We start from the raw sequence: 21,754 nt of genomic DNA on the forward strand, positions 1-21,754 counted from the left end.
TCCATCTGCCGGGCCCGCTCCCTGCCTGCCCGCTGCCGTGGGTACACCCACTGCGGGGGGAGCAGCCGTCGTGGTGCCCCCGCCTCCTCCCGCACAGCCCAGCCTCCGCGGGGGAGAGCGGGGGGCGGCGAGCGGGTGGAGGCGACGGCAGGGCCCGGGTTCCCCGCGGCACAGGCGGCGGCTCGGGATGCTGCCGGCGCTGCCGGACGGTGACGAGCGGGAGCTGGAGAGCAGCGAGGAGGGCGGCGGCGCGGGCGAGGAGCGCCGGCCGGAGCGGCACGGCAGCACCTACCACAGCCTCTACGGCTACCGGAGCTGCAGGTGAGGGTGTCGCTGGCCGCCGCCGAGGCCTGGCGGGGCGGGTGCGCGCTGGGGTTGCCCACGGGAGGCCGTTTGCGGGCCTTGTCAGTTCCCGGCTGCTTGAATTCGCGTTATTTCCCTCCCCGAAGGGATTGTTTTCATCCCTTAGTGTCCCGATACTCTGCCCCTTTAAAACGCCCTCGTGCCGTACCTTTCCTGCAGCCCCTATTCCCTGTTGTGTGTGTTAAGGCTGTAAAATGAATCAAAGGGGTGGCTTGATTTTCAGATCCTCGCAGCAGGGAGCAGGCAGCGGGGATGGCAGTCCCAGCAGTGCTGCAGCACAGACACCCTCCAGCGAAGACTTCAGGTAAATCCCATCTGCAGAACAGCATAACCGCCTGTAACACCCCGGTTTTATGTCTTTGCTGTATTGCAAATAGTAAGCAAGTCACTTCAAAGGAGAAACCTCAGTGAAACCATGGTATTTTGTTTCTGGAATACCTAGGGATTGAACACTACAGAGCTCAAATAACATACTAAACACAAACTCATATTTGAATTTGAACTGTTTTCTTTTCTACTAATACTTGACATTTCTGTATTGACTTAAGTCTTCATGTAGATAAAAGATAATTAAAGCGTGTTAAGCAATCTTAAATGGACATCTTTCCAAAAGCTCTATAATGGGGTTGTTGCTCCATGTTATAACTGGGGAAACGTAAGAAGAAAGAGTGACTTGTTCATAGCTGCTGAGAAGTTCAGCATCAGCTGACACCATGACTCCAGACTTCTGGTCTAGTGGCCAAACCACTGAATGGGTTTCTGATGGGCCAGAAGTCACAGAGTGAGTTACCTGTAAGCCAGAGAGCTCACAATAGTCCCCCTTATTGCAGCAGGGGGTTCTGTACTTGTTCAGAGAAACAGAACAGTAACATTTGCTTTTTACTAATGATTTGTTATTGTTTTTTTAAAGCCTCTCCTTGCTGGACACTAATTTACCAGCAGAAGCAGAGACTGAACTGCGCAATTTTATCTCTAAGCGTCTTACTAAAGGAGCTCTGTTTGAAGGAATGGGGAATGTAGCATCAGTGGGGCTGAGGTAAACTTCAAATGTTATTTGTGAATGGGAAACTGTAAGAACCACTGGCAGCATTGCACATCTTGCCATCTGCTGCTGCGCTTGGGTTTAATCCTGATTCCATGTCTGTTGATGCTGTTTATAACAGCTTTATGCAATGGCTCTTCCATTATTTTTGAGAAAAATATTGTAGTAAATAATTTGCTCTTTGAATGCTAAAAAATACTACATGTTTATTGCTCCTTCCTTTTAAACTACTCTGACCACACCACAGAGGAAAAAAGTGAAAGTCTGAGAGCTCTGTATTTGATCATAGGAGCCACCAGTTCTACCCAGTGAAAATTGTTTCTGTAAATCATGTATGCCTGCTTTTTGCATGTATTTATTGTGATGTATCTGTAACAAAATAATTCTTTTTTTTTTCCCTACATAGCATACCAGAATATAAAGTTGGTTGTTATTACTGTCGTTTCCAACAAGAAAATATTCTAGAAATGGCAACACTAGAATCAGACATCACTGTTCCAGAATACGTGGTTTGTTTCTTAGGTGGCTCAGAGAAAGGTCTAGAACTATATCCTTACCTTTGACTTTATCTGCGTGGAGGGGGAGATGATGTAAAAATTATGTTCCCATTTTGTCTGTTTCCTGCTTGAAATCAGCTCATTTGCGCACACCTTCCAGTAACTGAAAATAACAGCCATTACTGAAAGGGAAAAATGCAGGTCTTAAATGATGCATCTCATTTTCCTTAAGAAGATACTTTCAGACTTGAGCTGGACAAATATATCCAAAGTCTGAAGATAAGCCTTGATTTGGAGGTGAGGCCTAACTTTTTTTTCTTGAAGTGGTGAAAATTACTATTTACACAACTTAATTATTACCATAATATTACAGTTTTGTCTGTTTCCTAAAATGCCCTTCATTGCTGGTCAAGTGTGCCTTAAAAAGTCAAACTCATTATTTTGGTTTACTGTGGTTTAAAATCAAGAAGATTCTGACATCCCAACATCTCAGGTTGAATAATTAGTAGGCTTCTATTTGTGTAGAAATCTAATTTGTAGCTAAAGTTTTTATGTTTCAACTTGTTACAGCAAAAATCTTTGGAGACCTACGTTAACCCCTACTTGAGAAGCTGGTTTGAGAATGCCGTATGCCCTATTCAGAGAGTGGTACAGCTCTTCCAGGAGAAACTTGCCTTTTTATTGCATGCTGTAAGTGTATTCAAACTGCATCACTAAAAGAGGTTCAGAAGCAATCTCAGTGACTCCAGCACGTTTAAAATCTTTTTGCATTTGCTCTTCCAGCCAGGAGTAAATGAGGAACCATTCTTTTTCTTCTGTGTTTTTTTAATTCAGTGCAAGTACTTTTTCTCTGCTTTATTGCTAAGGAAGCACATACCAATTTCTTCTGTCATTTTTTATAGTTAAGTCATTTTAAATTATGTAGTACTGTGCAAGTTGAAATTAGAATGAGAAAATTAGAAACAGCATGAGAAAGCTGTCACTGCTATAATTCCTCTGAACCAAAAGGGATTTTACATTGTGGATGTGCCTCATGTAATTCACTGGGAACAGAAAATAAATTACTCCTAGCTCTAGTCCCTGAGTCTGAGGCAGCTTTAGATGGAATAGCTAATAGAGTATAACTGCTGCATGTCTTCTGAATGCAAAACCAGCTGCAATGACTGCAACTTCGATTTTTTCTTTTAAGGCTTTGAGTTATACTCCTGTAGAAGTAAAAAATGCAGATGAAAGAACAGAAAAAGACATCAGCAGGTAAAGATACTTTGAGACCAAGGAACCTGTGAGTAACTTGGCTTTTGTCTATGACAGCTTGCTGTCCAGGAGCTGTAAAGAAGCAAGCAGTTCACAAGAGCTTTTCTTGTCAGGTTTCTGGCTGCTGCCAGCCTCCAAGGACTTGTTCAGGAAGGCACCATGACCTCCTTGTGTATTGCCATGACTGAGGAACAGCACAAGTCAATGATTGTAGACTGTAGTGGACCTCTGCCTCAACTGCATAATGCAGGTAAGATTACAGCTATGAATACTTCATGGTACTCACTCACTTGTATCCACCAGCTGCTGAGAGATGTGGATGTTAGAGGTAGATAAGGGTATTCAGAAGCTCAGAGGTTCATTCCCAGAAAGGTTGTATTCTGGCTGGAAACAAGAACAGCTCTTTTCCTGTGAAGTAGCAGTTTGTTTTACCAGACACACTGGAACTCTAGTTTGAAAATGGTTGATAATAAAATCCAGGGTGCATTTCACTTGCAGATCATTTAAGTAAGACTTGTACACTTCTGGGAAGCTGCAAAACTTTGTTTCCTATTGTACAGATAAATGTTCTTAAAAGGGATTCAACAATCAGAACAGACTTTCATGTAATTGCTGTAGCTATGTTTGCTTTTCTTTCCATATGTAAGACTTATTTCCCAGCCCAGGTATACTATTACCAGTTGTTATGTGAGAGTGATTAAACCAGGTGAATGCAGCTACATAGTCTCTGTTGAGCTCATTTACCTTTTCTCATCTCTGTGTTTGTGAACCTGTAACAGGAAGCAACAGATTCTGTGAGGACTGGATGCATGCTTTTGTGAATGGTGCTGAAGGTGGAAATCCATTTCTCTTCCGCCAGATTTTGGAAAACTTTAAATTGAAGGTACGTGTTTGTGTATGTTGAAGACACCAGGGTTACTGAGGGAGCAAATACTCCTTATGCAGCAAAGCTTTAGGTTATTTATGATCATTAATCATTAAATGATTAACTCTGATGTTGAAGTTGAGGACTAGCTTACTGTAATTGACAAGACCAGACTGTAAAGTAGCGTTAAAGTTTCTTCAGTGAGTACTCCAAAGGTGTTTTCTCATATTTAAAATAAAGCCCATTTCTTAGGTGATCTGTTGCAATAGGAGAACCCTTGCTACAAGTTTGGACATACCAGGTTGTGATGACCACATGTTTTGCATTGTTACAATAACAGTGGTAATAGGTACCAAAGAAAACTCTATTTTTACATTACTTTTGAGTAGTAGTATGAAATTCCTATTGGAAATGCTTTTGCTTCTCGTGCTATTCTTCCTCTTTTCCACATGATATTATGATTTATTTCCATGTAGAAGGATAAGAAAATGCTCTGTTACTCTTTTCCCAGGCTATACAAGACATTAACAACCTGAAGAGGTTTATCCGCCAGGCTGAAATGAACCACTATGCCTTGTTCAAGTGCTACCTGTTCCTGAGGAACTGTGGCAGTGGAGACATTCTTCTGAAGATTGTGAAAGTGGAACATGCAGAAATGCCAGAAGCCAGAAATGTAGTGACAGTCCTTGAGGAATTCATGAGAGAAACATCAGTGGCTTAAAACTATCCTAATTATTCTGTACTTGTTTGAGGGCATTGTATAAATCATTCATTTCTTCTGTGCAGCTTAGTTTCACTATTGCAGGATTTTTAATTTGTATTTAAAAGTATTACCTAAGTCAAATCTAAGTTGCCTTTTCTCTTCTTTAGAGAAAGCAGTATGAGCTTTTTTTTAATGTGTAGGTATCAGATCGTACCAACTCCTGCAGTTTTCAGTGCTTACCAGATTTCCAAATGACTTGCTCCTTCTCTGAGGAAATCATGACATTTGGTTTTTACAGTCATTGCACAAAAAAAGCAATCCCTGACCTGGTAAGCACTGTGCTATTTTAAGTATTTTAAGTATCTTTAAAACTGTGTCTAATCAGTAAGATCTGGACTTTTGTTTTAATATATAAAGAAGCACAAACATCTGGATAAATCTTACAAAATGAATTAATCATACTTGTTTATGTAAAAGAACACAGGTAACAAGTCTGTGGCTGGTTTCAATATTCTACTTTCAAATTGGCAGCTTGTTCTGCTGGCAGTAGATATACAAGTTGTTAACTGGTATGAAACAGAACTGCCTTAAGACTGAACAGAGCTTTAGGAGTCTGTGTGTGTATGTATGTATACATACACTGGCCAGATACGTTAAATCCCCAGGCTGTTTGATGAATCCCCTTCTTCACTCATTTCTGTTGTGATCAAGACCACCTTTGTGTGTTCTCAGTACTCATTGTGCATAAATATAAATACATATTTTTCAATTGTGGAGAATTAACCCTGAACATTTTACAGATCGAATATTAACTTTATATCAATCGAAACTTCTTCAGGAACTCAAGTAAACTAAGTTGCCGCATGAATTATTCAGACTTTAAAACATTTCACTGTATTTCAGCAATGAATTCTTACCTACATCATAGGACATGTAGGCAGCAGAATACTTGAAGGAAGTCTTTGGCTACAGCTGGAATCAGAATTCCTGAGGCCTCTGAGTGACCACGTAAACAAAGACTATTTCTGCGGACGTCGTAGAAGCAAAACTCTCCATTGCTTTCCTTTGTAGTAGAAGGTGTTTGAACGCCTGACTTCAGACATTTGGACAACTCTCCCTCAAGCAGTAACAGTCCTGCTCATACAGTTTGACTGTTCTGCCAGTGCTCTATGCTGTGATGACAGAAGTTGAGTGCTTTCCTGTGACACCCCTGTCTTGAACCTATAATAAGGTTTACAATAAACCACATTAAAATCCTCAATAGTGTGCCTACATTATATTATAAATTAGTATTGACCTTGATGTCTCCTGTTTAAAACCCTTTATTCACACAATGCAGAGGAGCTGCTACTGTCAGTGACAGCTGAGGTGACACATGACATATATGGGCAAGTCAGAGAAAAACACAAACGTAGTTTGAAAGAAAACAAACCCCCTTATTTGTAGGAGCTCTGTGAAGTAACATTTTTTTCCCTTGAGACTACTTTATGCATAAGTCTGTATAGCAGCGCTGCTCAAGAAAACGTGTCTCATTTATTGGTCTTAGACGTTTTTAACAAAGTTGGAGCACTGACTGTAGTAGTTTGTCTGTTCAGGAGCTTAGGGAAGAGTTCAGTGCTAAAATAAACACCAACAAAAGAGAAGTTGGGTTGAAGAACAGGTAGCTATGATCTGGTAGGAGTATAGGAAATGGTTGCACTAGTCCTGTCCTATGCTGGGTGGAGGGTGAGGCCAGAGCTGCTTGGGACCCAGTGTTCTATGCTGAACTTCGTATTTACAGAGAGCAATGCTGTGGTGACAAACTGCTCCTGAGATGCCACCACTATTGCTTTGCCCAGTCTTAAATCCCTGGAATTTTTCAAGAATAAACTGGCTGAAGTGCTGATCAACCTGCACTATCTTGTCACAGCTGACCCTGTCCCGAGCAGGAAGTTGGACTAGAAATCATCTGAGGTTCCTTACAACCTGAGTTATCCTGTGACCTGTACTACACTCACTTAAATAAGATTTGTTTTGTTTGCTAGGTAAATGATCAGAAATCACTCATCAAAATCCAGGTATTTTCAACCATAACTGTAAAACTTTGCTTAGTCTTGTTGCAGCTTCTCCTCTCCAAGGTAGTGCATTGCTCAGTGTCAGTCCCACTGAATTTGTACTTCATTACATGTGGGCAGCTTCGGTCAGCTTTCTCTGTTGCAAGTTCTTTATCCTGAATTTTCTCAGCACTGCACATGGCTGGCATTATGAAAAACATAACTTCTTTCTTTCTGCAGCCTTTGTTTAAACATCATCTCACTTCTGCCAGCTCTGCAGGGACTTTGCCATTCAGTTACCTGACTACTAAACTCAAGAAGCTCACAGGTACACACACACACTGAAATACACCCTCGTAGTTCATGAAGTTACAGGTTTTTACTGGCATCATCCCATTATAAATTCTACTTTCAAAAACAAAACCAAAGGAAATTAAAGAAAAGCATAATAAATAATGCAGAAGCAGCTGGTTTAGCTGCATGAATACCTGGAGAGTATTACACACTTCCTCCTGCAATCAGCTATTCAAAGCTCAGGATGAAGCACACAAAAGGACACAAGATGCTGAGATGTGCACTTAATTTGCAAGCCTGAAAGATTTGTACTGTACATCTAAGGGTCTGATTTAAAACCCTTGAGGGGGGAACAACAGAAAAACAAAAACACCAACAAATGAACAAACAAAAACGCTCAAAACACTCAAACCCAACCAAATCCAACCCTCCCCAGCCCTAGGAATGCAAGCTTAGATTTGACTCCTACAGACCTCTTGCAGTTTGAAAGAGCAGGAGCTGGTTTGTGTTTGGAGGTTTCTCCCCTCTTTGCTCCCAAGAGCAGTAGCATGTACAAACTAATCAGTATTTCACTTTCCAACATTTATGAGCAATGTTTACGATACAGAATATGATTTGAGCTACAGGAATAAAATGATAGTGTCTTTTATGAGTCTGTGTGATCAAGGATGAGTATCAAGGATTCAAGCTTTCGGCTCCTCTTCTGCCACAGAGATCCTCGAATTGACAGTATTTATGTCCTTTCTAAAGTTATTTTAGCCAGCAAGAAAAAGTTATAGTGCTAGCAGACAGTAACACATCCTGTTTTAACTGCCAAAACCCCACAAACCCACTTTACCTTCTTGCTGAAAGTCCTCAACTAGTGAATAAAGAAGTTTAAGTGTCTGGAAGCTCAGGTAAGTGCAGAAAACTAACATCAAGAGCTGAGTCCCACATGAGGTAGCAATGATCTACCTCCCCTTAGGAGAAACAAATCTGACAGCAACTACTGCTAGCTGCATCTTCATTTCTTTAAGTTTAATTTTAACCCAATGTTTGCCAACAAAAACACAAAAGATTTTTCAAAATAAGCCTCCCATTCCATGCTAATGGAAGGATTTTTACTTCAGTTATCTCAAAATAACTGAATCAGTTGGAGGTTTGCTGCAGAACTTCCTGGATATCTTAGTCCCACTGCTGATTAAAGAGACAAGAATCTCAGTGTTGGCCCTGAGATTTAAAGACATTCAGTAGAGACTGATGTTAAAAAAAGAACAACCCTCCACCCCAAGAAAGCATTTTAAACAGTCTAATGTACTTGGTCACCAACTTCCCTACAGTTCTGAGGTCACTACTGCACTAACACAGCAGTTATCAAATGGCGAGAAAGACCTCAGTTTCTATACAAGTCCCAAGCCAGTTATCCTTGTTGTATCTCCTGGAGAAATAAAGCAGCAGCTCACCCTACCCTTCATCTTTTAGACAAATACTTTTAGAAATACATAAAAAAGAATTATCAATGCCATTATTAAAAGATTACATTGCAAAGCTTGAAACCAATCACTCTTCTGTTAAATACTGAGTTAAGTGTAGACAAGCATACAAATTTGTCTTTGAAATGCTTCCTGGTTGGGTTTTGGCACATAGAACAGCTCCATTTTATATAAAACAAGAAAAAAAGAAACAGAAAACAAACAAACAAAAAAAAAAAACACCAGCAAAAAAATTTAATGGATTCTGCGCTCAAATAATATTGTTACAACAAAAATATACAGAATGTGCACGATACAAAAATATTTGGAAACATACCATAGCCTCTTACCTTGCAAATATCATTTTGTTTTACTAGCCCTTAACGGGAAAGTATCATTTCTTCAGTATTTTAAGGCAGAAAATTACATTGCTTAGTGCTCTGTGTTTAACACTTGGCTGTGTCGGTAGCATTATAGTGTAAGCAGAAGAAAAGCTGCATAAATCTAGCTTTATTTGCAAACTAAACAGACACTGTGGGGGAGTCAGAAGACAGTCAGTGACTAACCTATCTATTAAGCTTACTGGAAATTTAAGGTACTTTTGCTTCTTAAATCAGGCCTAGGGAATATTTTGTGCTCTGTGGTGTAAAGTACCCTGAAATATAATTTTTTCTGTATTACTACTGGCATTTCAGAAATACCTCATTAGAAAGCTTTTTCCAATTAAAAGCCAATGATCAGTGGTGAAATTAAAAACACATTTACCTTTAACCAAGCTTGGTTTCTGCCTTATATGTGATTCTTTCTTTATAGAGCTGAAAAATGCACTGTTTTCCTTTATAACCAGATCTCAGCATCAGTGATTGCGGAAGAAATTTTTGAGTCGTATCACAGAGCACTGCAGAGCAGCCACTGCTATAAAAGAAACACAACAGCAGCAATATTCAAAGAGGCTGAAACCCCAGAGGTGCTGGCCTTTGCTCTCCAGATCCCAGCTTACCTCCAGAGGTTGCCGGTGTTGAACTACATCCATATCCTCCAGTTCCACTTTGGGTAAAGCCAGTGGGTGGGGTTTCCAAAGCAGTTGAGCTGAGCTTGGATCTATGTAAACAGACTTTGAGCTCTTTACTCACTGAAGTAGGTGTGAAAGTCCTACCCACCATCCTGTGAGACTAAATATTGGCACAAAACAGCAGTAGTCTTGTGAGGTCAGCAGATAGCTGTCATTTTAGCACCAGCTCTAAATGTGTCAGATTCCACCCTTCATAGCCCAATTCAAATTGAAACTATCTCATCTGGGCAGTATAACCCATCAGAAGGAGCAAGGTCCTGGGAATCGCTGTGCTTTATTTGTAGTCCAGCAACCTCAGACAATAATAATTTCTCTGGCTTCCCCCTCTCCCATTGATAAATACTTCCTACTGCTAAAGAAGCAAGTAGTGAAGAATCACAGTATGTCACCTAAGTGCTAAGATTTCTCATCGACTGATGGGAAAAGAGTGAGTTGTTGTTCCAAGAATTCCAAGTAAAATCAAAAGTAAATTCATCAGCTCCTCTACACCTCATTCAGAGATGGTTTCTGGTAACTTCCTTTCCCATCACTCCAAGCCTCCCCCTCCTCCTTACCAATGTGTGCAAAATTAATCTCTGCCTGACTCCAAGCATCTAGGAATCAAAAGTGCAATTGCAAGCCCCGTCTTGTGCTGTGCTGTGCCGCGCTGCCGGCAGATGTCCCTGAAGGAGCTCCACAGCCAGCACCCCGGCTCTCCCAGTCTGCTCTACTGCTCCCTGCACTCATCCTGAACCAGGGCTGCAATATTCTTACTAAAAGGGAAGTCCAGCACAGGTGTGTCCTCACTCAAGGACGCAAGCATAAAATAACTTCCTCTAACGTGCACTGTTCTAATCCATCTGTCGGTAACAGTCCTTGCCTTCTGCTCTAGCACTGCACATCCGTAAGGTTCAATAGATTCACATTTTCTCTGACTGATGTAAAATCCTGGCAGCAGCTGAAATAAGACCAAAAGAATCACCAAAACCAGACCCTCAGTGGACGGCTCCTTCAGGAACCAGTTGTTGACTGAGACAAGTTGGAACCACAAATGAGCAGGATGGAGAATATTACGTCTCTGATATAAGCCAGCAGCTTCAAGGACATCTGGAGGTAAAGGAAAAGCCTGGCTGCTATTAGCTCTCTGGTGCTGCAGCACCATGGCACTCCAAGTGCATTAGAAAACAACATAACTGGATTACCTGATACTCTGTAAAAACATATCAAGTTTTCACAGTGTCATTTTAGTGATGAAAGAAATAAAATTATAAAAGCTTAAGCACTTTGTGCTGCTCCTGACTCCTTGAGCTGATAGGTTCTTAGCAGACAACAGGCTCTGTGTACAACTTGCTCTATGGGGGGAGGGGGGTGGAATTCAGCTCTGATGAGCAGGAATGTGAGAGGGTTTCATATCTTCACCCACAATACATCTAACACTGCTTTGAAGTCTGGCCTTTCTGATCCCCAGGGCTGCTTGTAGACTTGCTCAGATAGGATGTACGGACACAGAATTGAAGTCAGAAAGATGAACAGCAGTTTAAAAGAACAAGTTGTAAGCTCAACCTCAGAGCTGTTTTCAACTAGTTCATGCTAACTATGTTCATCTATGGATAGAGAACTAAAAAATGGTGCCTGGATTACCCTGCTCAGCTCTCTCCTACTCCTGAGCAGAGGCAAAGGTACGTTGGCCAAAGTCAGGCTGATAAAGAAGCTGGTGGCCCTTGAACTTGTAGCTTGCTGCTTCACCCTAGAGCACACCACTGACAGGAAGAGAAATCTTTATGGAGGAGGAACTGCTGGGCACCAAGTAGCTTTCAGATGAGAAACCAAAAATACAAGTCAATTGGTGTATACTGCACACTGGTTGATTACAGGTAAAATACTCTGGGATTTGTTGTAATAGAAATTTTCTACCAACATTTTCAAAGTTTTCCCCAAACTTCCAAAGAATTCCCATTTCTGCTCACATCTGTTTTAAAGGCATTTGTAGCCAGAAGGCTTAGCAACAGGTGAGGAAAGGAATGTCCTCCTTACATGTTAACCATGCTCCTGTCAATATTGTCCTAGCTCTCCTGCTTGCCTGCTGCTCCCCAGGGAGATGATCTCCACTGCTACAGGACTCACAGGGCCAGCACCTGAAATGATGCACATGTAAACTCTCATGACTGCTTTGATCTGGACGCAAACTGCAGAGATGAAATGGCACAGGAACCAATCCCTTTCCCCAAAACAAACAGAACTGTGACCCTTATGGCCTCCTCTTGTTCCTTGATCTGATGACCCATGAACACTGTAGTACTACAGCAAAGGTGCGATTGCCCTCAGAGATCCCATTCCTGTGCACAAAGGTTTCTTTTGCAGGTAAGGCTTATTCCAGGCTGTAGAAATACTTATTTTCTGCCCCCTTACTTCCCCCAGGGCAACAGGAGTTGTACTATGCATACCCTGGGAGCAGAACTTCAACCTTCCAGACCAGAGATATTTCTCCAGTAAGAGGCAAAAAAGGGGGCAGCTGACAAACACTTGTGAATGCCCCCTCTAGAAGGAGGTTCCTCCTAGTTTGTGATATCTGGCAGCACTCATTGCACAACTGAGAGAATAAAGCCCATGATACAGAGACATTTTGCTACAGAGCAAATGCAACTGCTACAGTGCCTGTGAGATATGCTGTGGAAGGCTCTGGTGGCTGGTGCCTGGGCACCAGTATGCAAATAGCAAAAAGGAAGAGAGAAACTAGTCTAGAGAGACTCCTATGGCTGTTTTATCCAAGCCATTGAACTAGGTGGGTAAATGGGAGAGAAAAGGAGGGCATCCACAGTCCTGGACTGTAGTTTGGCAGCTCTCTAAAGTGAGATGAAAAATAACATAAGCACCTTACAGAGAAGAGTCCCTACAAGCACTGTTTGTGCCATGGAAGTTCCGGTCTGATCCTCAGATCCGGGCAGGCAATCCGGGCTGTGCTACAGACCAGACACAGATTGCTAAAACCTGGCTTGGCCAAAGTTAAAGAAAAAGGCATCATTGCAACTAACTGTTGCCTGGAGCCCCTGAACCGCTTTTATCAATTTCACAATGATCACTGCAACACAATAACACCCTGTCCACTTCAGTGGGAAACCAGTGGTACGCACAACCTGATGTAACTCCAGTGACTTACGTGGACAGGTATGGTCCCAAATGGACTGTATGGCTGTAAAGACTAGATTGTTCCTACCCTGCACTGCTATAGGTGATTCTGGTCCCACTTTTCTAGTAAGAGCCTGCTGGAAGAGTTGAGATCCTTGCTAGGAGCTCACTGCAGGCTAGGTGTTAGATCAATGTGTCCAGGAATAAAGTGAGAAGAAAACAGCACCTGATTGTCAGCTGATAAAAACACAATTGAACTTTTGCCCTCCTTTTGCTCCATCCCAAAACAGAACCCCCAACTACACCCTCTGCCACAGCAGGCTGGGGAGGGGGGATAATGAATTAAAATCAGGTGAAACATGCACAGCAAAAGTCACCTCTGGCTGGGTGTCCACAACACTCTAAGATTCCCAAGGTTTATAGTGCAATTTCATTTGACCTGTAGTTGAAGATCAGTCTCCATCACTTTGGGTGATTGAGTTCTGCTGATTCCTTTGAAAGGTGCATAATACAGGTTTCACCATAGGCTAAAATATCTTAGAAAGCATTCAAGTAATTAGACAGTGGCACTGGTATGGCTGAACCGTCAAATGTGTCCACAGAAACCAAACCCAAACAGCCTTGTGGGTACCATGCGAGTCTCTCATGAGCAAATGTCTGCTTGCTTCCCTTTTAGCGTTCAGTAACATTGAGGAGATTCCTTCAACCACTGGCCGTAATTCCAGCACTGACCTGGAAAATACAAATATCTTGTACAAAATCCTGATGTGTGCTAACAAACCAAGTGCTCAGTGCCCAGGTGTAAGCTGCCCTATGGGAGCCCTGCCAGCGGAGCAGGGCCAGGCCAGCCAGTTTTACAGTACCTGCTAGACTTGTGAGCAAACTGACCAGCCCATTCTTTCATGAGATCTTCAAGCATCTCCTCCAGCACACACCTGTGTTCGAAAGAATCATCCTCCCCTAAGTTAAATATAAAAATAGATCCTCCATCTTCATTCACTTAACATAGCTGACAGATGACTTCTGTTCTCGAGTTTCTGTCCCATGTTATCAAGGAGGGGGAGGTAGCTTTAGATCCAATAGGCTGTAGGCAAAAATGTTCCAGAAGATGGCAAACAAGACAAAAATGACATAAATAGAAAGGAAGATCCACCATAAAGTCTGATCTTGGAGTCTCTGCTCATAGTTCCTCAGGATGATGACACCAAGGGTGATTCCAACCATCACCCCTCCCAGGTGAGCCATGAAGCTGGGGTGTGGGCATGGGGGGTAAGCAGAGGGGTGGAATCGCAGCCACACGGCTCTTCCAAATTCAAAACTCACTGGAAGAAAGAAGGAAAAAGCAATTAATTATCTAGGTCCACCCCATCTTGCAGACAGCACTGCATCCCTGAAGAGATGGAGAGGGAGAAACTGACCTGTATGGTGAGCATAGGGAAGCTGGGAAGCTATGGCTATGTAAGGATTGTGGTGCATGCACATGAGGTCTGGGTTTGTGGGAGTGTAGACAGGAGGGGGAATAGTCCCCTTCCATAATTTACACGAAACCACAAAAAAAATAAGTTAAGACTTTGAAGACAATTGGCAAGATGCATTACACACACATTCTGTTGCCATCCCATTTGTGAAGTGCTCTAGGAAACCTAGGTATTATCATTGCAAAAGTACTCCTTGTTTGCGGATTCAAAGATAAGACCGTTTATGTCCCAGAGCTTCCCAAATGCCACAAGCAACAGTTGTTGGCTAACAACAAATCCTCATTTACAAATGCTTGTGTTGAAAGCCCAAACCTGCATTTGAGAGTGTTGTAGTTTCTGCTCTCAGAAGGTCCAGCTGCTGGTTCCTATCAAAACTGCTGCAAAAGTCAAACCCCTCTGAATCAGCATGAACTCTTCTGACAAGGACAAACAAACCAGGATTGTGTGTGTGCCAAGTATTGCATGATACTTACTACAGATCAAGGCAACAGCCATGCGCAGCAGTTTGAACTGGCACTTCATTCCTGACCAGTTCTGGAAAAGAGACAAGGGAAACAATGTGATGCTGCATGCAAACCTGGAGGAGTTTTATATCCAGAACTACAGTGGAAGAGCATCAAGGATAACCATCCCTGAAACAAACCCCTTTCACAGCCTTTGTCACCTGGCTGTGAACTCTCCAGTCACCACACCAAGCACAGATCTGTCAACGCCAGAGGACATAACCATAATGGATATATTGCAGATATGACCAAGTTATGGACAGTCCAGAGCTTCTTTTCCTGGCAGTCTTACTGACTTTCCTTGCCTGACATCCAACTGTGTGGCATGGTCCTTGGCTGGCCTTACCATTCTCTATTCTTCAGACAGACTCATTTTTGAAATGTTAGCATAATGTTTCACCCTAAAGTCTGACTTCTGAAAATACCTGAATTTACCTACCCTGCAAAACCCTGTTGAATTAGACTGCATCAAATAAAATTATGTCAAGAAGTGGCACAGCTCATCATGATTCATGTGGAGGCACAACATTGTCCCTGTCAGGCAATTCCTCAGTGCATTCAAGCCCTGCTGTGCTTTTCCAGGGCTACTGCCTGTACCTCAGGCTCCCTGAAATTCTGCAACTCAGCTATGCAGCAGAAACACACAAATAAAAAAGACCTCAATAAAAGCATACTAAGGGAACAGTGCCATAAGAAAGCATGGATTTGGCCTCCTCTGCCTTCAGACTTGGCCGTTAACCTATACAGTGGAATAAGAATCTCTGAATGGTAGTCAGAAACCATGGGAGAAATGTTTAAATTCCTCCTTTTCCACTTGCACAGATTTCCAAACAGGAAATAGAGATCATGTCCTGGGGAACTCAGATGTATTATTATGCACACTATAATTATTAAGTGTTTAAGTGAAATGCTGCCTGTTGGAGGTGGTGTGAGATAGCAAGCTAGCTAAGCTGCTTGTGAAAAACTCCCTGCTCATCACACTGAAGGAATAAAAAAATGCTCGTAAACTTTAATGGCACCCAGTGACTTTCAGCCTGCTGAATATTCTGCAATACATATTACATATCTTCAAGTTTTATGTGGGATCTGTCTGTAAATCACTTCTGTGACTGCAAAAATGCAATCTCTACAAAATAAGTAACTCATTTTCTCTCTCCACAGAGACACCTAACCCAGTCAGAAGGCTCTGAACTCATGTTGATTAATGCTGTGCTGCTTCCATCAGTTTTCATTTCCATGTAACTATTCTGAAGTTCTCCCCTCACTCTTTTCCTTTGGGTGACACACTTTATTGCTTCCCCATTGGTTATTTTATGTATTTAATTCACAGAATCACAGAATGGTTTAGGTTGGAAAGGATCTTAAAGCTCATCCAGTTCCAACCCCCTGCCACGGGCAGGGACACCTTCCACTAGAGCAGGTTGCCCAAAGCCCCATCTAACCTGTCCTTTCTTTCCTAGCCATGCCACTGAAGGTCCAGCAATGGTGCACACCATCAGCATCCTGACATACCCTAAACGTGACATCAGAGAGCAAACCAGACCTTCCATGCTATCATATGCACTGCAGAGCAGGAGAATGAGCAAGACCAAAGGGATTCACATCTACTCAGTATATCCCAGACAAACTGTACCAGTATCTGAGCTTTTTCCAATATACTGCTATTGGTTTCATGTCCTTCCCGTTGTTCATTTTCCCATTCTATCTCCAGGGGAAGAAACGAGTGCAAGGAGTGTCATGTTCTGGTGGGTATCTCTTAAAAAATATATATATTTACTTAAATACATATTTACCTATCTTGCATGAGGCAAGATTTAAAAATCAACCTCACTGCTCTGGGACCAGAAATGAGTGGAGTGGATCATGGCTCCCAGGTCCGGAGGGAGCTCATTTTGCAGTCTCGGCTCAGATCCAAAAAGGCTCTGCTGTCTCCCACCCAGTCAAGCTTTACCCCTTATTGCAGGCAACCTGTTGTGCTGTGCCAGGAGTAGAAGCTGTTCGCTCTTGATTTCACTGCTGGCACTGTGCTGCCTTTTACTGTATGTCCACACTACAGCGAAAAGTGTGGCCATAAGTTCTGTCAACCTTTCTTGCATTTCTGAGAAGGAATTAAGCTACAGTCCATGGCCACCCTCAAGTCCTGCTGTTCTGGTGAGAGCTGTGGCTATGGGCACCGTGCTGAAAGGAGCAGTTCCACAACGATAGGAATAGATGCTTATCTGGATCCAGTTCATGGCCGCCCCTCATCTTCCCTCATGATCTTCCCTCCCCTCATGGCTGTCCACCCTCTCCTCTCCCTTCATCATCTTTCCTCATGGCTGCCCCTTATCTCCCCTCATGATCTTCGCTCATGGCCACCCCTCCTCTCCACTCATGATATCCCCTCATGGCCGTCACTCAACTCTCCTCATGATCACCCCTCATGGCTGCCCCTCCTCTCCCCTCCTGATCTTCCCTCATGGCTGCCCCTCCTCTCCCCTCCTGATCTTCCCTCATGGCTGCCCCTCCTCTCCCCTCATGATCTTCTCTCATGGACAGCACTCCTATGCCATCATGATCTCCACTCATGGCTGTCACTCATTTTCCCTCATGATCTTCCCTCATGGCCGTCCCTCTTCTTCCCTCATGATCTTCCCTCATGGTCGTCCCTCTTCTCCCCTCATGATCTTCCCTCATGGCCACCCCTCATCTTCCCTCATGGCCGCACCTCATGGCCGCCCCTCCAGTCCTCTCATGATCTCCCCTCATGGCCGCCACTCCCCTCCCCTCATGATCTTTCCTCATGGCCTCCCCTCATCTTCCCTCATGGCTGCACTTCATGGCTGCCCCTCATCTTCCCTTATGGCCGCACTTCATGGCCAACCCTCCTGTCCTCTCATGATCTCCCCTCATGGCTGCCGCTTCTCTCCCCTCAGGATCTTCCTTCACGGCTGTCCCTCCTCTCTCTTCATGATCTTCCCTAATGGACGGCCCTCCTCCCCTCTCATGATCTCCCCTCATGGCCGCCGCTCCTCTCCCCTCATGATCTCTCATGGATGCCCCTCCTATGCCATCATGATCTCCCCTCATGGCTGTCCCTCATTTTCCCTCAGGACCTCCTCTCATGGCCACCTCTCCTGTCCACTCATGATCTTCCATCATGGCTGCCCCTCATGATCTTGCTTAATGGCTGCCCCTCCTTGCCCCTCATGAGCTCCCTTCACGGCCGCCCCTCCTCTGCCCTCCTGATCTCCAAGACTATTTCTTATTACAAGGAGGAATGTTTTCATTCCTTTGGGTACCAGGAGGCACAAGGGAAGAGAAGATTCAAGGGACTCTCCTTCAACAGTCTTGTGTCTTCCCAGCGTGCTCAAAGCACCTGCTCAGGACTGTGCTCTACCAGCAAATGGCCAGCATGTCTTTCAGCATGACGGAATAGCACATCTAGAGACTAAGGAAGCAGCGAGAGAGAAGAGGGGGAAAGAAAAGCAAAAACTCCACCAGAATGGAAAGGCAGTAGAAGTAATTTCAGATGAGAAGAGAGGCAGCAGATAATGAAGAAATATAGGTGCTAGGGTAGCAATTGCTAAGTAGGTTTGGAGGAGACCAGTGAGTAGTGAAATAACAGGACCTCTGGCAATGTTTTGTCAGCCTCTGCAAGTAGAGATGATAGCCTGGAGTACGCTGCTAAGTCTTGGGTTACCAGCATCTTTGGCTTCTGGCAAGCTACCAGTCATCAAGGTACCAAGCCACCAACTGCAGTGTAACATTTCCAACCCAGGACCACACCACTGAGAAGACTCTTAACTGGGGCAAGCTCTGAATGACCAACAGCTGGGCCGAACCCTTTGGGCCACCAGACACGGCTCACTTCTGAAGAGGTTAGACAGACATTCTGGTACTCACCATGACTATGTTGGCCAAGTGGGCTGAGACAAGAGCATACACGCCTCCAGAGGAGCCCACCACAGGCGCAGTCATATCAGCTACTGACACTGCCAGGGACCCTGGGAGAAGGAACAAGGGTTTGTGACAACTGTCAGACAAATAAACACACTTTCTCCTGCTCTAAATCCCTGCTACTGCCAGTTTAGTGCTAATTGCTGCAGGTCTCTGAAAGAGAAGGAGGGGGGAAATCAATTGGCTTGTGGAGCTAATTCAATCCTGTAAAACTGCCAAGACAGTCACTGATTCTTCTGCACCTACTTTAAAAGCAGCCAAGCAAGGTAGCATTTTCAAACCTATACTGCAGAAAAGCACTCACACCCTGGTTAAAACAACTAAGAAGCAGGAGACAGATGTCTGTATTTTGTTCCTCACCTGATGATAAAATACAACTAGCTCCCAGCTGGCAAGACAAATATTTGCACTGTGAGAAAGAACTTGTTACTTGGCACAGGCCTCTGATCAAAGCACAGCCTGTTACGTATGAAACTTTAGAGTAAAACTAGCTACAAATAACCTGGGTGGAGGCAGTAAACACAAGATAGCAAATGGCAGGTCAATCACATAAAGGCCCCACAAAACTATAGTCCAAACATAGACATTGCTTCTCCTTATCCCAGTTGGAGGCTGGGATATGCTCAAAGCTCCTTTCATTGCAAACCTGAAGAGTAATTTAAAAGATAGAGAGACAAAGGCAGACAAGGTAGGGAGAATGAAGGTCTTAGTGATAAGCAGGAAGGAGAAACAGATTCTGGGTCAAGAAAAGTGCTGAGGTTCTACCAGCCAGCTCTGCTCATAGCTCCCTCCTTTGATTTATGGCCCTAAGACTTCTCAGCTCTTAAACACTGCCTCTAAGGAAAACATTAATGAGAAGTTAAGAAAGAAGTAATGAGAACTTGGACTTAAGTCCTCAGACACTGCACTGAGTCTTGCAATCTCAGCCTCAATGTGTCTTAGTAAAGCCAGATAAATGAGATTAAATGCATAAAAGCAGGGAGTGGCCATTGTGACCCATGTCAACATTTTACTGCTTCTTCCTGATTGTTTAGGAGCTGTGTTATCTTTACATTGACAGATCCTCAGCATAAGTATGCCTCTTCTGACACATGTCAAAGGACAAAGCAGGTTTAATAATTGGCTAACAACTCAAACAGGTAAGTGTGTCATGGGATGCTTTTCTGTGTGGGACTGTCTGGTCATATTTGTAGTTCCAACCTGCATTAAGAAAGGAAGTTTTCCCTTTCCATTGGCACTTTCTTCCACAATTTATAGATTATAAGGCATGAAAGGCTAATCTGTGGGGATGTGGCAGCTTGTCTGAGAAAAAAATGGGGTCATTTGTATAGCATAAATGAACCAGTAGTGGTGGGTGGGCTAGTGAGCCTCATTCAGGCACTGGCTACAAACTTCCAGAGCTCTGGGCATTCAGCCCAGCTTAACCCTTAGCAAAAGCTGCCTCTGCCCCTGTGAACCACGGCCACAGGCAACTCACAGTGCCCACCTGGGCTCAAGTGCAGCAGATTCAGTGCTCACCATACCTTGCACAGATGTGCTATGTGTATTTACATGTATACAAATGAAGCCTCAGGTTGGTAGGTGGATCTATGTAGAAAAGTTTGTCTCGAAAGCTGCAGACTGGGGACCACTTTAGTTAGTGCTTACTAAAATAACAAGCTAGATGGTGGAGCTGGTCTGCTAACTCCTTTCTCTGCATTAAATAGTGTTGTGCTTGTACCATCCCTAGTCCTGTGTCCTAGTCTAATTATTCTTTCTGCAGTGTCTCTTCTGGAATGTAGGATTTATTAGTACCTGATGCTGCCCATTTTACAAAGGCTTTATCTGCTCATTATGGAAAATGATAAAATTAATGTAGCTGGAAAAAAAAACCACCATAAATCTTCAACTAAGGCAGTCAGTTGTTGTCAGAGTTCCCCTGTGAAGCTGTTGATTGTTCTCACACCCTCCTCCTGTTTTAATTAGATGTTGATCTATTGTCAGCTAACCTCCATCACCTCCAAACTGCTGGAAATGCCAAACACAAATAAAAGCAATACAGCACAACCTAAAATTCAATCAAAGCCCATGGTTTATGATTATATTAATTTCCAGATTCCTGCGCACTGCTCACAACCTGCAACCAAATACTTCTTGCTTACTCAGGCTGCAGAAAGCTGTAGCATATTTCCCACTTCCAGCCTCCAAAACAATTTCAACACACAGATCAGTGGACTGCTCCTCTTCTGCACCCAAATGTCACAAAACATTTCCTACACAAAAGACCATTTTCAGATTACTTCTCCATCTGGGCCACCCAGAAGTGTCACCTACCTGCCACAACTCCAGCAACGTACACAAAACTGATTCGTGCAGCTCCATGCACCATTTCCAGGGGAACTCCAACCAAGAGCTGGAGGACAACGTTGAGTCCAAGGTGTTCTATCCTGTGGCAAGGAAAAACAACAGTTGTCCTCTTTGCTAAACTCTTTTGTCTCTCTTCTCTAGCCTCGAGACAAAGGTATCTTGGAAAGGAAATCAATGAGCACCTGCTTCATGGAAGTAGATTATAACACTGGGTAAAACCTGAAAAAATCAGACTGAGAGCTGCAATGTTTCTTCCCTCCTTGCTGCTCATTGTCTTTCACATCCATCCAGGTCCATTCAGACAAAGACCTCACAGCAAGTTTAAGCCTTAGTGAGACTTCTTTTTTTATTTTTTTTTTTTTTAATTTTTATTTTATTTTTGTTGTTGTTTGAAGAAATCAAATGATTTGTCCACAAAAGCAGCAAGATGGCAGCAGAGCCTGGAACAAAAGCCCAGAACTTGACCTGGTCCTCCCTTCTCCCCTCCTAATAACACAGCCTTTCCCTGAACATATTGCGCTGCTATGATAGGGAACAGATATTAAGTCAAGAGCAAAGATAAACCTAATATCCAAGACAGCTGCCATTTCCTTGTGACACATAATGCTGCTTTACTGTTTGTGCTGCCTGACCACAACCCTTTTCTGATGTGCCTGCTTCAGTGTGGTCATGGTCAGAATGGGGAGCAGAGGGCATTTTTATCTCTGGTTAGATGAGACACAAGGTGTATTCACTAAAGCTTTCTGTTCACCTTCCATTATATTCAATGGCAAAACTCCCTGCTGAACACAATGCAGAAAGCTGAGCTG

The 21,754-nt window shown here is 43.4% G+C and overlaps 2 protein-coding genes across 9 annotated transcripts in view; one reads left to right on the plus strand and one right to left on the minus strand.

The window, feature by feature from the left end:
• Nucleotides 1-115: 115 nt before the first annotated feature.
• CUNH17orf75 (chromosome unknown C17orf75 homolog) lies at nt 116-5,985 on the plus strand. The gene is made up of 10 exons (XM_061455341.1): nt 116-321; nt 587-667; nt 1,274-1,399; nt 1,812-1,952; nt 2,142-2,199; nt 2,473-2,592; nt 3,092-3,156; nt 3,270-3,406; nt 3,936-4,039; nt 4,533-5,985. The coding sequence occupies exons 1-10, from the start codon at nt 188-190 to the stop codon at nt 4,740-4,742; spliced, it is 1,176 nt and encodes a 391-aa protein (XP_061311325.1). The 5' UTR covers nt 116-187; the 3' UTR covers nt 4,743-5,985.
• A 2,757-nt stretch (nt 5,986-8,742) lies between these two features.
• Nucleotides 8,743-21,754, minus strand: part of RHBDL3 (rhomboid like 3) — a 67,831-nt gene continuing 54,819 nt past the window's right edge. For 5 of the 8 annotated variants that reach the window (XM_061455339.1, XM_061455340.1, XM_061455337.1 and 2 more), the window contains 4 exons: nt 20,913-21,025; nt 18,546-18,646; nt 14,631-14,691; nt 10,056-14,001 (listed from right to left, as the gene is read on the minus strand). In XM_061455339.1, the coding sequence (XP_061311323.1) occupies nt 13,730-14,001; nt 14,631-14,691; nt 18,546-18,646; nt 20,913-21,025 (547 nt within the window). In that variant the 3' untranslated portion in view covers nt 10,056-13,729. Of the gene's footprint in view, nt 9,418-10,055; nt 14,002-14,630; nt 14,692-18,545; nt 18,647-20,912; nt 21,026-21,754 lie in introns of those variants that run through there. The other 3 variants (XR_009743720.1, XR_009743722.1, XR_009743721.1) reach the window with 3 other exon arrangements.

This window comes from Pezoporus flaviventris, unplaced genomic scaffold (genome assembly GCF_033815535.1).
Source record: "Pezoporus flaviventris isolate CSIRO_AGI_PZ_B2104156 unplaced genomic scaffold, CSIRO_AGI_Pfla_v1 ptg000020l, whole genome shotgun sequence".
Classification (NCBI taxonomy): domain Eukaryota; kingdom Metazoa; phylum Chordata; class Aves; order Psittaciformes; family Psittacidae; genus Pezoporus; species Pezoporus flaviventris.